This window comes from Hemiscyllium ocellatum, chromosome 29, assembly GCF_020745735.1.
Source record: "Hemiscyllium ocellatum isolate sHemOce1 chromosome 29, sHemOce1.pat.X.cur, whole genome shotgun sequence".
Classification (NCBI taxonomy): Eukaryota; Metazoa; Chordata; class Chondrichthyes; order Orectolobiformes; family Hemiscylliidae; genus Hemiscyllium; species Hemiscyllium ocellatum.
In genome coordinates this window covers 40695274-40713351 of record NC_083429.1, presented here as the reverse complement: position 1 = coordinate 40713351, position 18078 = coordinate 40695274, and the positions used below count along the sequence as shown (strand labels likewise).

The following is an 18078-nucleotide window of genomic DNA, read 5'->3' as shown; positions in this document are numbered from 1 at the left end:
GTGATGGTTTGATTCTCTCTTGTTGGAAATGGCCATGAGGAGAATGTAAGGACTGCAGATGCTGGAGATCACAGCCAAAACATGTGGCACTGCAAAAGCACAGCAGGTCAGGCAGCATTTGAGAAGCAGGAGAATCAACTTTTCAGGCATAAGCGCTTCATCAGGAATGGCTATTGCCTGACACTCGTGTGTTTTGAATGTTTCTTGCCACTTGTCAACCCAAGTCTGAATATTGTCCAGGTCTTGTTGCATTTGGGTATGAACTGCTTCAATACCTGAGGAGTCATGAATGGTGGTGAACATTGTGCAATTGTCAGTGAACATCCCACATCTGACCTGATAATGGAGGGAAGGTCAATGGTGAAGCAGCTGAAGATGATTGAGACAAAGACACTATCCTAATGAACTCCTGCAGAAATGTCCTGGTGCTGAGATGGCTCATTTCCAATCACATCCATCTTCCTTTCTGCCGGGTATGACTCCAGCCAGAGGAGAGTTCTCCTCCTGCACTCTAGTCACTGCAGTTTTTATTGCAGCTCCTTGAATAAGTGCAACCTTGACGTCACTTTTACTTCACCTATGGATTTCAGCTCTTTTGTCCATGTTTGAACAAACATGAGGTAAGAAGCTGAGTGACCCTGACGGAATCCAAATTGAAAATCAATGAGTGGGTTCTGGTTGAGTAAGTGCAACTTCATAGCACTTTTGATGAGTCCTTCCATCATTTTATTGATAATCGAAAGTTGACTGATGTGGTTGTAATTGGCCAGGCTTGATTTGTCCTGTTTTTGTTTACAGGACTCACCTGGGCAACTTTTCACATTGTCAAGTAGATACCAGTGCTGTCGCTGTACAGGAGCAGCTTGGTTGGAGCACATTAAGTTTTGCAGCACTTGTCTTCAGTAAAATTGTAAATATATTGACAAGAGAGATGGAGAATCAACTGCTGTCAACCATTTCTTGATATCATGAAGAATGAATCACATTGGCTAAAAATGGATATTGGTGCTTCTGAGAACCTGGGGGGAAAGACTTGCCTTAAGGGCATTACAGAAAATTGTAAAGAGACAATCATAATATTGTGAGCATGAGACCATGTCAGACCATGTTTCTTTACCTAAAGGATGTTTGTGAACAAGATGGGTCTTTACAACAATTGACAATTATTGTTATGGTTATCAAATGCTTTTAATTTCAAATTTTTAAAAATAAAATTCAAATTCCATCGTCTGCTGTGGTAGGATTCAAACCCTGATCCCCAGAATGTGATCGAGGTCTCTGGATTACTAAACGAGTGACAATGGCGTAGAACCATAGAAATGATAAAGCACAGTAGGGGACAATTCAGCCCATCTTATCCATACTGACCCAAAGACCCCCAGATGCCCTTTCTAATCCCATCTTCCTCCAAATGGCCCATATCCCTGTAGATTACAGTACATAAGGTAAAGATCCAGGTTCTTGTTAAAAGTGTTTAGCGCATCTGCCTCCACTACCAACTTCAGCAGCAAATTTCAGACACTCACCGCCCTCTGTGTAAAAATAAATTTCTTCACGTCCCCTCTAATCTGTCTGCCACTTCATTTGAACCAATGACCCCTGGTTTTTGAACCCACTGCTCAGAAAAACAGGTTCCTCCTGTCTACTCTATCTCTACCTCTCATAATATTGTATACAGCAATCATGCCACCACTCAGCTTTCTCAGTTCCAAGGAAAACAACCGCATACTCTCCAATGTCTCTCACAGCTACAATTCTCCAGCCCTGGCAACACTCTCGGAAATCTTCTGTGCACTCTCTCCAGAGCAATTATATCCTTCCCATAATGTGGTGACCAGAGCTGCACACAATACTCCAGTTGCAGCTTCACCAGTGTCCTTTACATTATATCCCTACTTTTATGTTCTCTATCTTTGCCAATGAAGGGAAGCATTCCATATGTTTTCTTTACGACCTTATCCACCTGTATTAGGAACCTGTGCACCTGCATGCCGAAATCTCATATTTCAACTGCCCCTCTCAATATATTCCTATTTATTATTTATTCACATTTACTGTTTGATCTCCAAAAATGCCTTACCTCACACATATCAAAGTTGAACTCCATTTGCCATTTTCATGCCCATTCCATCAACCCATCTATATGACAGACAAGTTATGTGTCATCTGCAAATTTCCCAATTGTACCCCTCCATGTTCAACTCCAAATCATTAATGTATAAAACAAACAGCTGGGGTTGCAACGTTGAGCCCTGTGGAAGACCACTTGAAACAGCTTTCCATTTCAAGGATAGCCATCAACCATTATTCTTTGTTTCCTGTCACGAAGCCAACTTTGGATCGCATTCAACACATTCCCATGTGGAGTTTTTACTCACGTGTAGATTTTGGCATCAGTGGCTAGGTCCAGCATTTATTGCCCATCCTTAGTTGACTCTTTGAGAAGGTGTTGGTGATCTGCCTTCTGAGCTTTTACATTTTGACGAGTCTGTCATTGGGACCTGGTCAAATGCCTTACTAAAATTCATTTGGACAACATCCACTGCACTACCCTCACCAACAGGCGATCACTTCCCATTCAATCCCTCTTTATGAATGAAAAACAAAATATCAAGGCAATTGCATGAACTAGGCATGTTTTCTTTTTAAGAGAACATCTGAAAGCTTTTCCAGTTGTTAATGTAATTCATTCTGAAATCGAATTTAGGTTAGATATTAGATTACCTAAAGTGTGGAAACAGACCCTTCAGCCCAACAAGTCCACACCGACCTGCCGAAGAGCAACCCACCCAGACCAATTCCCCTACATTCACCCCTGACTAATGCACCTAACAGTATGGGCAATTTAGCATGACCTAACCTGAACATCTTTGGACTGTGGGAGGAAACCGGAGCAGACATGGGGAGAATGCACAAACTCCACACAGACAGTTGCCCGAGGTGGGAATTGAGCCCGGGTCCCTGGCCATGGGAAGCAGCAGTGCTAACCACTGAGCCATCATGCCACCCCAAACAGAATTTCACAAACAGAAATATGGCAAGTGTCAGGTTCACTGAGACAAAATTTAAAGTCCTTTAGAAAGATCATCTTAAAACATTAAAAACATGATTTAGACTGCACCTATAATTTTAGCTATACATTTAAATCCTAATCAAAACAAGTACAGGTCAAAGAAAATTTATTCTCTGCTCTATTGCCTTGGGGCATACCTGTGGCAGTAAGAGCAGAGAGAGGTGCATTCAAGGTTTTAGCAAAGATGGAGGTAGCTGATGTATCATGTAAGAAGGGATTTAAATTACATACACCCAAATTTCCTGGATGTTTGAACTGGTTTACTTTGCTGAGCTTGCTCCATGAAAAATTTAAGGAAGTTTAAAAGCTTTTTCTATCAGATTTGGGTAATGAAAAATGCCACATTCTTTTCAAATAAACAATTGCTTTCAAATCTCAATGTTTATTCAGACAGATCTCTGCACTATACATGCACTTGACCCTGGGTGGAAAGTCCATGACCACATATGGTTTTGTGATGTCACGGGAACCCACGTCGTGTTTTGTACGGGGCGGAGGTATTTTACTAGATACAGTAGCAGAGGACGAGACCAGTCAGTGTACACTTGGTGAAAGGTTACCATGGACGTTCCTTCAGTGTTATATTTACTAGCCTTCTTAGGTCTGCAAGGTAAGTCAAAAGATTTATTTTACTTCTCAAAAGTAAAACGAAAATAGTTTTATTTTTAGCTATGCTGGAAAACCACAACATAACACGTATAACGAAGCTTAGGAGTGAATGCTATTAACCAGCATCCTGTTTGTAGAGCTTATGCTTTTTTGCAATAAAAACAATATTTCATTTTAGTCTTAAAAGAAGGTTACATTCAGTGCTAGATGGCTAATATTAACAATTTATGTGTTGCATACTTATATCTATGGTAGTTACTGATAATTGAAAGTCGTGTTTCACTCTTATTAACAATGGGCTAAGTGTTCACATAATCTTGTGTCAAAAAAATTCTCCAGAGAAGTAAAAATATAAACTACTTACCTATATTCTCAGAGAGTATGGTAAGCTTGCAGTGACTGACCCTTTTGTACAAGCAAGTTCAGTATTTAGTCTGTGCTGAGTTGGTTAGTATCAGCTGGAGCAGCATTAATGGTGTTGCAATTGTTGGTGATGCGCAAGTTGGGGCTGAGAAAAATCAGCAAACGATGATTGCTAGTCCCAATTACTAGTCCATGAAATAAAAAAAAACAAAAGAACTGTGGATTCTGTAAATCCCAGAAACAAAAACAGAAATTACTGGAAAGCTCAGCAGGCCTGAGGAAGGGTCACTCGACCCGAAGATGCTAATTCTGATTTCTCTCCACAGATACTGCCAGACCTGCTGAGCTTTTCCAGAAATTCTTGTTTTGTTGCTAGTCTATGAAAAACTATTGCACATATGCACACCAAGTGAGCACAGAATCAAACTCAGGTTCAGATATGGCCCTCCCATGAAAAGAAATTCTACCGTCCCTCAGGATCAGGGATCACCTTGCAATATCGATTTCTTGAGTGAGGTTTCCAAACTAGCCAACTATCCATGGAATAGCATCTCAGGAAGAATGGACATCTTTGGGAAAAGACCAGAAAAAATAATTGAGTTTAAAATCTTATTTCTACTCATCACATAGCATTTGATAGGGCCTTAATTTGTGGGCATTTTTACTAACTACAGAAACATTCTTTCCAACTAGTATTTTCATAAAACAAATTTTTAATGATGGATAGAAATCTGAAATGTACCCTGTGTGTACTGTGAAAACATTGTTATTATTGTTATTATTGCCAACCAGTTCAGAAAACTGAGAGGATGAGGGAGAATCATTCAGTTTACTACAACTTTGTCTCAATTGCGGTAATAATTCATGGTCCACCTCAATTATTTTAAATGCTGTACTTTTAAAGATAATGTAAGAGAAATCCACATTAAACACCGAGTATATTTTACAATTCCTGCTCATACCATAGCATCTTTCTCATATTTTCCCCAACATATTCTTCCAACTGAGTTTCGGTGAGAGATCGACAGTACATTGAAAACATTAATGCACCTATCTCTCATAAGTTTTTCCTGTGTATACTTGGGTCCTACTAGAGAATTTGTCTTTAAAAAAACAATCTGTTTAGAATTATAATGACACACTTCATTGGTAATTGGGACTTGGACTTGAACCCTGACTTTCTGACCTGAAGGTAGGAACATGCAATGCAAATGTGTTCTCTTGTCTGTGTTAAATTAGCTTAATTGGTAGATATACTATAATTGTGCTAAAAAATTTTGAATCCTGTTGAAAACAACCAAATAGAATTTTTATGCATAATTAATATTCTGCAATGGCTAAGGAAATGTGTGAATTGTGGGTGAACTGTCAGGCCTCCTCACATTTAACCAGCCTATTGCACTCATTGTCAAAGCTCATGCAAGAGAAAGATCCTAATATCTGAATGGAAGCAGTGGTTGTGAAGCTGTGACTCAATAAAACATCTCAAAACATTTTATATCCAATAAAGTACTTGTTGTCACTGTTGTACTGCTAACCAATTTGAAAACAGCAAGATTCCAGAAACAGTAGATTAGATTACTTACAGTGTGGAAATAATGAGATAAATAACTGGGTAATCTGTTTTGGTGAATGTAGACTGAAGGATAAATATTTACCAGAACAGCAGAGAGAATTCCACTGCTCTTCTTCAAATTGTGGCTTCAGATCTTATAAGTACACCTGAGAATATTCAGTACAGCATTGAAGTCACAGATTAGGTACCCGTTATCTCTGAAGTTTTTGAATCCAGATTCTACACACCACCACTGTTGATCCAGAGGGTCAAGAAATACAACAAAGGAATAAAGTCTTCTCTCTCCAAAGCAGAAATGGATTCCACAACTAGGTTTACTAGCAGATTAAAACACTTAACAGGTGAAATCCAACTTCGGGGGATAGCAAAATGGAAGGTAGCAAATTGAGAAAATAAACAATCAGTCAGATTGTATAACAGATGTTCAATTTGCTTTCTCCTGTTAATGCACAGTTGAAGGTGAATTTCACTTACAAAGGCCTCTACATAAGGAACTAATATTAATCTGCTGAACTATTGCTATAAATATAAGGACTTAAAGTGCATAAATAATAAAGAAGTAACAGTGCAGTGTGTTTATATACACAATTGAGGCAATTTTTATAAACAGTACAATTTACATGAATTTAATTATAATTACGAAAAATATTAACTGATGAATCTACTTGAATCAACAATGATTTATTTAATTAAACATGTTCGTCAGGACAAAGTATATAAATAAATCATGTCTGGTTTCCATGAAGTAACAACGTGTACCACCACTCTCTGGACATTCAATTGAGTGTCCAAAGTGAAATGCATAGATAGGTCGTACTGAACTCCTAGCTTTAATTTCCGTCACTGAATTAACTAAACACATTTGGATGTGAAGCGTCCCAGGTCAGAAAAGCCTTTTAACACTCATTTTCCCTTGCTATTTTACTTTGCAAATGGTAAACTTAAAATTAAATTTGAAGATTTTGTGGAAATGACTGATGGTTATAAATCATTTAAAATGCATTATTCATAATTTATGCACTAGCATATAGCAATCTAAAGAACTCTTTAATATGTCCCATGTATTCTTATAAACATAAGTATTTACAATGCCATTGATACTGTGCTAAATGCTATAGTTTTAATGTAAGAACAGCATAAAATGTGAACATATTTATGACAGTACATCATTTCTCTGCTGATTTATGATAGTTATAGTGGCCATAAAGTTTTTAAAATGATTAAACAGTCTAGATGCTGAAATGAATTGCAATAATTTACTAAAGTAATTTAAATCTTAGACATTTACTGCAATTTTGAACCAAACTGTGACAAACTAGATATTATCTATTGCAGGAAAAATAGTCAATTCAAGTTTTCATACTGTAGAATTTCTCCTATCTAGATTTTGATCCTTATCTTGTCTCAATTCATGTTTTTCTACGTCTATTCACATTAATGCAGCAAAGCATGACAGGAAGAGAGGACACAGCATGCGTTTTTACTTCCCTTCCTGTAACAGAAAGTAATCTCACCACACCTGTTAAATTGCTGCCTCTCACCTATTCAATTATCAATCTTGATAGAGCCTTCCTTACAAAAACAACACATCTCCAAATATTTCGAACAGCCCCACCTTAAGGTTAATATATCATACTCAAGCGCATTCTAATGCAACAATCTATTAATGTGTGTAGGAATAAAATACTTGCCTCACAGGAAGTTAGTGTTGAATTTGAAAGTGAATCAGTCAATTTTTGGAAAAAAAAATGATCAGTTTTGTGATGATCACACTTACATCCAGCTCTCTACATTCTCTCATGCATTTCCCAAGTGCAATTTCTGTTCAGGCAACCAAATTGCACACACGTTCCTACAGCAAAAATAGATGATATTGCTGGTTAATGTGTATCTGATGGTGTTAGTTTTAAATCTAGTTCAAAAATGCAGTTATAATTTGCACAGTGTTAAAATCAAATGAGTTTAAGTCTGCCTTCCAGTAGACCAAAATGGAAAAATAATTATACCCTAAAAATTCCGTAAACAATTGATAGAAACATTCTACAGCAGCAATTTCATTTGCATTAATGGACCTCAGCTGTAATCCACAAACACCAAATATGTACTCCAAACAGTTGTATCATGTAGATTAATAAAACTGAACTGAAAGGTAGGAGGCAACGTTGGTGGCAGTCCTCAGTTCGTTAGCAGAAAAGGCTTCAGATTTCCATCCAAAACCATCTATATTTTCTTCACAATGTCAAGATTTTGATGTGAAGTTTTAGCACCTGGTCCAACTTCAAGTATGAGCCTTGATTCTATTTCCCTACAGTTGAATTCGTTCAGAAAATTTGGACAAACTCAACAACTCAAATCCCCCAGCATGCAACTGGGTATTGCATTTTAGTAAAATAAACAAAGGTAGGACTTGTACAATTAAAAGTAGGGCCCTGGGTAATATTGTAGAACGGAGACACCTGGGAGTTCAAATACATAATTCTTTGAAGTATGCATCACATGTAGACATGGTGGTTAAGAAAGCATTTAACACTCTTGCCTTCATTGGTCAGACCTTGGAGCATAGAATTGATACATTATGTTGAGGTTGTAGAGAACATGTGTGACACCTCTTCTGGAGTATTGTGTTCAGTTCTGGTCACCCTGTTATAGGAAGGATATTATTAAGCTGGAGAGGGTTCAGAAAAGATTTACCAAGATGTTGCTAGGAATGGAGGGTTTGACTTATAAGGAGAGGCTGGATAGGCTGGGACTTTTTTCACTGGAGTGTACGAGGTTGAGGGGTGACCTTACAGAGGTTTATAAAATTATAAGAGGTATAGATATGGTGAATGACAGGTGTCCTTTCCTTGAGGTGGGGGATTTCAACATTAGGGAGTATAGTTTTCTGGTGGGATAACATGTGGTTAACTGATATAACCACTAATGCATTTAGAGTAATAAATATTGCTTCAGTGAAATTGGGAATTTGTAACTTGAGTTTTGCATACCAGTTGTTCACTACATGAAGTTACAGTATGGCTTGTGGTTAAACCTGCATAATTGACACAGTTGTGTGTAGAATGAACTTCCAGAGGAAGTGATGGATGCTGGTACAGTTACAATGTTTAAAAGCCATTTGGAAAAGAACATGAATAAGAAATGTTTGGATGGATATGGGTCAAGTGCAGGCAAGTTGGACTATTTAGTTTAGGACTATGGTCAGCATGGACTGGTTAGATCGAAGGGTCTGTTTCCATGCTGTATGACTCTATATTCTGTGACTCTAAGTAATTTCCTCCCATTTCTCAATTCATGAAATTGTTCTTGGGATAATTTTCATGTGATTACATTCAGGGCTATGAGCTGGCGCTCTGTGGATTCAAAGGTTATGTCTCCTCCTGTGATATTAGCAATCATGGCTAATGTCATGTTCTGTCTCTAAGTGACTGGTAAATGTTTCCAAAATTCTACAAAGAACAGTAACATGATTCTATAGGGTCTTATTTTTCTATTTCCCAACATTTGAGGAAGTCAATAGGAAGTTTTTATTTGACCATGTATTGGGGATACAGCTCCTGCCAGTAAAACCACCATTTGGGATAACGTGAGGTTAGCTGATATAACCACTAATACGTTTAGAGTAATAAATATTGCTTCAGTGAAATTGGGAATTTGTAACTTGAGCTTTGCATATCAGTTGTTCACTACATGAAGTTACAGTATGGCTTGTGGTTAAACCTACATAATTGACACAGTTGTCTTTAACTCAGCATGAATCATTACAAAATGAAAATAGTTTGCCTCCTGATGTGTTTAAAATAGAAAAGTGAATAACCGAAGTGTTGCAGATGACATAGCTTTACAAGCTCAAAGAGTAACATCTAAATAACTTTCCAGAGGGGGCTTTTTAAGTGTTAGCGATGACTCACATCTTGTTGTAGTCGCCTTTACACGAGAAAGGCCACTGTGGTCAGCGGCGCAGGATGGTAAGGTCGGGTTGGGGGAGGGAACATTATACTAATTTCATTTTAGAAAGTACCAAAGTTTAGATGTCGGAATCTTCAAATTATTTAACATTTCTTCTTCTTTCCATGTTTTGTCATATTGATTCATACTTTACAAGCCAAAGTTCTTCTTAATTGTCATTTTACAAACTTTCCACACATGTGACCTCTGCTGTACTTGCATTACCATAACAGGCAACTTTTGCTCTCACTTCCTTTCATTATGCTCCACAGTTTGTATTTCAGTTGTGAAATTGTAAGTTCTGTGCTCTTCTGCTTTCACAGAATTTTAATGCTTCACATAAACCCGGGACAATTTGAGATCTTCAAAATATCCAATAAGAGTCTTTGACTTAATTGTTTCTCACATGGAAACAGATTGCATAGGTTTACCAAAAATATTGATTTTTCAAGCAAATTGCGCAACTCCTTTCTTGTCTGATAACAATGCAACTAATCGCAGATATAATAGTTGTGTTATTTTCCCAATGGTTTAGTTGTATAGGTAAGGAAGATTCTGAAGTTCAATTCCCTGTGTAGCTGTTTAGGTAGGAATGGGCTCTAGATTCAATTACCTGTGTCAAGGGGATTAATTCATTTTTCCTTCACTCTTTCATGGGACAAAGGCATCTTTTCTTTTTGTCCTTGACTCAGTGGGTTGTTCAATCACATCAGAGGGCAGTGGGTCTGGAGTTACACATAGGGAGAATCAGGAAAGTCAATAGATAGGGTTTTTACAACAATTATGGCAGCTATCAAGGTTAGCATTACTGAAAGTAACTTCTGATCCTACATTTTATTAAAATAAATTGGAGTTGATGCCCCCATTATGTCAGTCTAAATTTCTTGATTATAAGCCCAGTAACATTACCATTATACAACCATCTCGCTATGGTGAGCTTTATTTGTCAAATTAATCAATGTCACTCATGTAGAATGGCCACTTGGGAAACATGTGGCACTGTGGGTTCAAGAGGGGACAGAAAAACATTGATTGAAAGTTGAAAAACCATAGTCATGTAAATGTGGCGTGTATCTGGATGTTACCCTGCAACTCCACATAGCATAAGGTTATTGAATAGGCTGCCTTGAAATTTTTGCCCAGTCCCAACCATCATTCCCTGATGGCAATGGTGTTCCCATGTTTCATTTCCAGTTAAAGAATAGTAAAGTATGTCTATCATAATCTCCTTGGAACATGGAAAGTGATCAAACATGATTTTCATCAATGTTTGGAACTACCTCAAGTACTTCAGGGAAAAAAAATATTGAGCACATTTTGCAATCCTTCATAATATGAAGATTTGCTGACTCTTCATGGAAGTTTCATGGTTAGAATGCACAGGGGAAAATAGAGCTATTATGTTCAGTACATATGGTAAAATCAAAAACCACTTGGGACTATTGTTAAAGGGATATTACCGACTGTGATATATGGTTGTAACCAGAAGTTCTTGAAATCACGATTAATTCGAAATAGTTTAGTGAGTCAACGACTTATACAGAGATGGAATTTCATGTTTTGGCAGAATTTATTATACAGGAATGTTATCTTTTCGCAATGTACATTAAACTATTTAAAATGCACAACACCATATTAAATCAATTGTTCATTAAAAAACCTCACTTGATTTGCATTTCTATTGAACTCAATATTTTTGAAGAATCTTCAAAGAACAGATAAATACAATATTTTGATTAGTTCTCTGGCTCACAAGTCAGATAAAGGATGTTGGAATAGTAAGTTGGGATGTTAAGATATTACACTTCTAGTGAAATGCATGGATCTCAAGTGCTTGTTTGAAATATAATGTATTACTCTTTCAGCAAGCTCAGCCACCCTGAAAAGAGAGAACATCACAGTACTGGAGGGGGAGTCCGTAGTTCTCAATTGTACGATGGATAGAATTGAAAATTCATCTATTGAGTGGACAAATCCAAAGCGGCACGTTCTATACTTCAACAATATCCGAGGTAAGTTGAAATGTAATTATTCAGAAAGGCATGAGTAGACTATTCAGCCCCTTGAGCTATTCCACTACTTATCAGCATCTATACCTATCCTTTGATATCCTTGCCTTTCAAAAGTACATCGACTTTTGTCTTGAAAATTTCAATAGACCAAACAATTGCAGCCTTTTGGGAATAATTTTCACAAGGCTCTATACTGTAGAGCAATCTGTTATGAAACATCTTATCAAAGGCTTTCTCAAAGTCCAGGTAGACAATGACTGTTCTGGGCTTTCATTACCTGTTCATTCTCAACATGCCATCAAACATATGTGATAAATCTTTACTTTCCAAGAAGCATGTTGGTTATCCAGCTGATTACTTCTCTGACTAGTTTGTCATCAATAACATGTCTAGTGATCTGTCTGAGCATTTTACTCTTTATTACAATCAAATTAATAGTTCTGTGTTTCCCTGAGAGATTTACAAAGACTCTTCACTAAAGAAGAGAAATTGGAAAACTGGAAGCTCCTTTCAACAGAGCAGAGGTAGAAGTGTTAAAGATTGTAAAGGATTTTGATTAAGCAATGGGGAAAAATTCCTTCGTTCGTAAATAAAAGTTAGAGGCAAAACAATGAAGGAAGCTATTTGGAGTTTGATCTTAACACAGAAGATTATTAGAACATGAAACTACTGAACAGAAACAGTCTTGGGAATGAAATATACAGAAAGTGAGAAATTTCTGGGTTCAGTCCTTGGTCTGTGTTGAATTTATTAATCAAATTACCCAACAGTAAATATCAGCATTTAAATTGTATCTTCAGCACAGCCAAGCGTCACAAGATAGAAGCATTAACAGATACAAGTCAACACCAAACCACATTTGGGATATATTACGACTGGTGGCCACTTATTTGAGTAAAAAGTGAGATCTGCAGATGCTGGAGATCAGAGCTGAAAATGTGTTGCTGGTTAAAGCGCAGCAGGTCAGGCAGCATCCAAGGAACAGGAAATTCGACGTTTCAAGCAGAAGCCCTTCATCATTTGACAAAAGATGTAGGGTTTTAGGTCAAGATTACTTGGAAATGTTTCTCAAGTTACATTAGATTGCTTTTTTTGGTGCAACCAAGATCTTACTTTGCATAGATACAGTGAATGCAATGGTTTGGTTAAGCTATTTCTGTCCGACAGTCTGTGAAACAAATGTCTGAACTGTACAGACACGGTTGTGGTCTGGCACAATCTAGTTTTTCTCAACATAGTTAAATGAGCATCTACTTAACCCGTTACACTCAAATCACCATTTCCCCTTTAACTATCGCACGTGTCTTCTCCTTTATATTACAGACTAATGGCAAGGAAATTTTAGCTACAAAGTTTGTGTTTAACAAGAGGCATGAATATAAACCTGATATTGAGTTCTTTTTATTTTTAAAACTTACAAACATTTAAATTGATAATTTTATGAATCAACACTAAATCGTTGAGATCGACATGGGCTTTACCTGATTTCTGAATTATTCTTCTCTCAATGTTTATTTATGTTATACATTTCTAGTTTTGATCCAGTAAAATAAAGTGGCAGCTTGAAATCACATTGCTACAATAAAAAAACTGACCAAGTCAGATGATTTAGAAGTCACTTACTTATTAATGTTACATAGAGTGCACAGTCAGTAATAAATGCTTTTTTGTCTTTAAAGCATCATTGTAGAAATGTATAACATAATTAATTACATTACTTTGATTTGATTTTTTTATGAAATATAATTCATAATGTTCAAAATATTGATAAGATGTGCTAAACTCTTTTCTAGAATAAATATACTATGGAAAAAACAGACAATGCTAGAAATAACTGAACAGGTCATCCAATACTTTTCAAGGAAATGGACAAAGTTAATTTCAGCTGTTGACCCTTCATTGTTCAGAAAAAGGCTGTTGATCTGAAATGTCACAACTTGACTTTTCCGTCTACTGATGCTGACTAAGCTGCTGAGTGTTTTCAGCATGTATGATTTTCTTCAGACTTCCAGATTTGTTTTATTATTTCAACAACAATTGTTCTTCAATTGTTGCAAAAATAATAGTTGCTGGTTTTGACAAATCAAAAATACATGATTTAAATCTTTCTGTTGTTATGTCTCATAATGTTGCAGACAAACCTAAATCTAGCACCATTTCTAAGTTATCAGGCAGCTAGCTGGTAGCCATAGAACGATGAAGAAGGTGGCAGCGAGACGAGATCACAATTCAAGAGGCCCAGATGAATTCTCTGGACATAAGTTCAAATCCTGACAATGCCTTTGGTAGATTTTAAACTTCAATTAAGAATTCTGATGACTATGACAACAATCAACATTTATGGTAAAATAAAACGTCCAGTGCATTTATTCTTTCTGAGAAAAGAATTTTGCTGACCTACCTGGTTTGGCCGACATGTGACTGTGGACCCACCTCAATATGATTGAATCTTAACTGACTTCTGAAGTGGTTGAGCAGTCACCCACTTTAAGGAGCATTTAGGATTGCCTTGCTGGTAATGCCTAATGAAAATATCAATAATAAAACTTATACGAGTTGATGTTGAAGTAAGAGTAGACTACAACTAAGAGTGTTTATCAATATGGTACAAAGTTACACTTAAAGAAAACTAGATTACCACCAGTTATTTAAATCTGGATTTTTTTTATTTATATATTGGATGTGGGCATCACTGGCTGGGTCTGGATTTATTGTCCAGTCCTTATTGTCCTTGAACCAAGTGGCTTACTGCAGCATGTTATTACTGGGACAGTTAGGAGTCAACTAATTGCTGAGAGTCTAGATTCAGATATAGGCCAGATCACATGGCAAGATAGTAAGTTCCTGTGGATAAGGAGAAAGATGAATAAATTTCACACAAAAGCAATAAAATGTTTAACAGAAATACATTTCTTCCTCTTTACAATCTTGAAGTTTCAACTTTCAATGAGGGCAGGTTGTTCTCATTTTTGGATATATGTATGATTGTTTGAATGTTAATAACAATAATTATGATGAAGAAATTATTTTTCCAACAGGCATAAGGGACAGAAGATATAATTTAGTGCATTACTCAAAAGCAAAATTATTTATCACACTGGTGAATACAACAGTGGAAGATGATGGAGTGTATACCTGTTTATATTATAACCATCCGGTGATATCCAAAGAAGTGTATCTCACTGTTTTAGGTATGTATATTTTAGCAATAAGACTTTGATAGTATTGGTTAATTATTTGATTGAAAGAAATAAAAGCCAGTGTTGAGGAAGCTAATTAGTTTTTCACTTTGCATGACGTCTAGTTTATATGAAAACATTTCACAATTAATTGTACATGCTATTTCCCTCCCCAGCACCCCCATCTCCGCCTGTACTGAACATTACTACACGTTTACTGAAGGGAAAAGAGGAGAAGGTGGTTAGCTGCATTACCACAGGAAGCAAGCCAAAACCTCAAATAACCTGGCTCTTAAACAACAGACTGGAGTTGCGTGGTAAGGAAGTTTTTAGTTTCCTTTCAGTATATATTTGCTTTTATTTCCTGATTTCCCTTTCCTTCAATCCCAACATTCTTACAGAAAGACCATCTTGTCATCAGCAGTTGTAGTAATGTGGCAGCCTCCATCACAGCTATACATTCTCTGTCTTAATCTTAACGACACTGTTTACGTAGCAATTCAACTTATTTGAATTGAGTCAATTTTGTTTCAGAACTGCATGTACAGGAAATCTGAACTGAAAATAGAAAATAAAGAGTTAAAATATGGTCAGCATATGTAAGAAGATACATTCACAGGTTCCAGCAGACTTTTCACTTCCATACCCTAACCCCCACACCACACACCAAATTTCACAATTTGAAAGACTCTAACCCAATTTCTTCTTATTCTTTTATTATCCATACAAGAGGACCCTGGAGTGCTCCATATTCCCTGACAGTTCCTTCTGACTCAGAGAATTGAATGCCATCACTGATCCCAGTGATCTCAAACTCAGTTGTTAGAGTAATTCAAAAAGCATGTTTTCAAATAGTTTCAGAGATATCATTTTTGTTTGGCCATGTTTTGACTGCTCACAAATGTGCTATGCGCTTTAAAAGCAGCTGCTATTTTATATCCCTGCCTGCAACTTTCTTTTTCCAACTGATGCAAACCACAAATTCTTGTTCATAACACTAACAAACATATAAAAAATATAACACTAGGTGGTGCTGGAGGTCTGGCATAAATGCTACAAAAGAATCTTAAAATGCAGTATTGAAATTTCTCAGAATTCACTAAACCTTTTTTTTAAATATGCAGGACACACGGAATATAATCCAGAAAATAAAGGGACAAAGTTTACAACAATCAGTATGTTGAATATAAAAGCACATGATCAAGAATCCAGAGTTGACTGTTTGGTTCGGCATGAAAGCCTGATGAACAAGGTTCTTCGGGTGACCTACAGATTTGACAATCACTGTGAGCAGAATCTTCACACTCATTATCTTAACAGTGCTTAGTTTTGTATTTATTAACACATAAAAATAGATTATCTTACCAACTGATGCAAGTAAATGGAGCAATTCGTGAGGGAGCAGATTCACTCTTTGTACTGTTGTAGCCCATGTTTAAACCTTATCTCTGACAGCAACATATACCAATATCCTGAAGTGGGAGCAATTTGCAGAAGTATTGTGAGACTCAAGAAACTGTTTTCAATAGTTAAATAAACCAACACCAAAGAAAACATCAGCTCCATGTCGTGACTTAAATATTCACTAAATACATAATTCAAAAGGTCATCGAGCCTTTGGATCTCCATCACCAATATATAATCAATATTTTGTTTTATAACAGATAATTCTCTTGGGCTAACTGAAATATACAGTCAAACTACAAACGGTGAGTTCTTGCTTCAAGTTCTATAGCACAAAGACTTTCTCCACCACCATCCCCCACTCATGTCAATGTGAGCAATTTACACATCTCCTCCTCCACCACCTGTGGTAATGTGGGTGCAGATTGAAGATACATGTCTGCACACTGTCTGACTGCATCCAGCCTACTCTGAACTCATTTGCTTAGTGGCACAGGTTGCAAGGGTGACGCATGGGAAATGTTGATTGAGACAATTGCAATCCTTCCAAAACCCACATCAGCTTCAAAACAAGTTCAAACATTTGCTGAAGACTGAAGTTTTTTTTTCAAATACTAGGTAATCTCTTGATAAAGACCAAGTGCATTTCAGGACAAACCAAAGTTATCTGGACCCAGACATGATGGGAGGGGTAAATGAAAGAGATTTGGAGAAAGTTTGAGGGGCAGGAGAATGGAGATGTGGACAGGACAGGAGACAGAGAAAAACATAAGAGGAAAAAAGGGGAAATAATCAGAGAAGGAAGGAGATCTTCAATAAGAGCAAAAAATATGTCAGGATGGTGGATGTGGAGACAAAGAGAAAAGGGTTTTCGAAAGTTTAATGAGGAAAACTATTTTTGCTGGTTTGTGAATGAATAAGTGAAAAGTGTAAATTTAAGATTATGACCGTAAAAAGAAAAATTTGAGAATTTCTACAGCTGTGTTGTTAAATATAAAATGGCCCATTAGTCCTCAAACCAGAATCCATAACACATTTTTAAAAATAATTTGAATAACCATTTTTGGAAAAGCCAAGATTGAAATCAGAATAAGGAAAGAATTTCAATGAAACAAGCTTCATCAGAGTCATAGAGATGTCACGTCATAGAGTCATTTGGCATGGAAGCAGAATCTTCAATCCAATTTGTCCATACTGACCAAATTTCCCAAACCAAAACTACTGCCATGTACTACCTACATTTGGCCCATATACCTCCAAACCTTTCTTATTCATGTATCTATCCAAATGTCTTTTAAATGCTGTAACTGTAACCTGCATCTAACACTTCCTCTGGCAGATCATTTCCATAAACTCACCACCCTCTTGTGAAAAGTTGTCCCTCATGTCTTTCTCCTCTCACATTAAACCTATGCCCCATAGTTTTGAACTCCCCACCCTCAGGAAAAGACCCTTGATATTTACTTTATCTATGATCCATTCATGATTTTATAAATGTTTATAAGGTCACACCTCAATCTCCTACCCTCCAGTGAAAAAAATGCCCTAGCCTATCCAAACTCTCCTGATAACTCAACCCTCTATTCCTGGCAATATTCCAATAATTCTTTTCTGAACCCTTCCCATAGCAGGGCAACTAGAACGACACACAATGCACCAAAAGTCATGTCACCAATGTCCTGTACAACCTCAATATGACATCCCAACTCTACACCCAATGGTCTGAGCAATGAAGGCAAGCATGCTAAATACCTTCTTAACCACCCTGTCTACCTGTGATATGACTTCAAAGATCTATGTTCCTGAACCCCTACATCTCTCTGTTCAACAACACTACTCATGGCCCTATTATTAACTATATAAGTCCTACCCTTGTTTACCAAAATACAATGATCCAAATTAAACTTCATCTGCTAT

The 18078-nt window shown here is 36.8% G+C and overlaps 1 protein-coding gene across 2 annotated transcripts in view; it reads left to right on the top strand.

The window, feature by feature from the left end:
• The first annotated feature begins 3604 nt into the window (after positions 1-3604).
• The window catches only part of LOC132829651 (cytotoxic and regulatory T-cell molecule), a 39656-nt gene continuing 25182 nt past the window's right edge, over positions 3605-18078 (top strand). For both annotated transcript variants that reach the window (XM_060846987.1, XM_060846986.1), the window contains exons 1-6: positions 3605-3683; positions 11432-11578; positions 14617-14769; positions 14934-15074; positions 15882-16043; positions 16422-16466. In XM_060846987.1, the coding sequence (XP_060702970.1) occupies positions 3635-3683; positions 11432-11578; positions 14617-14769; positions 14934-15074; positions 15882-16043; positions 16422-16466 (697 nt within the window). In that variant the 5' untranslated portion in view covers positions 3605-3634. The remainder of the gene's footprint in view (positions 3684-11431; positions 11579-14616; positions 14770-14933; positions 15075-15881; positions 16044-16421; positions 16467-18078) is intronic.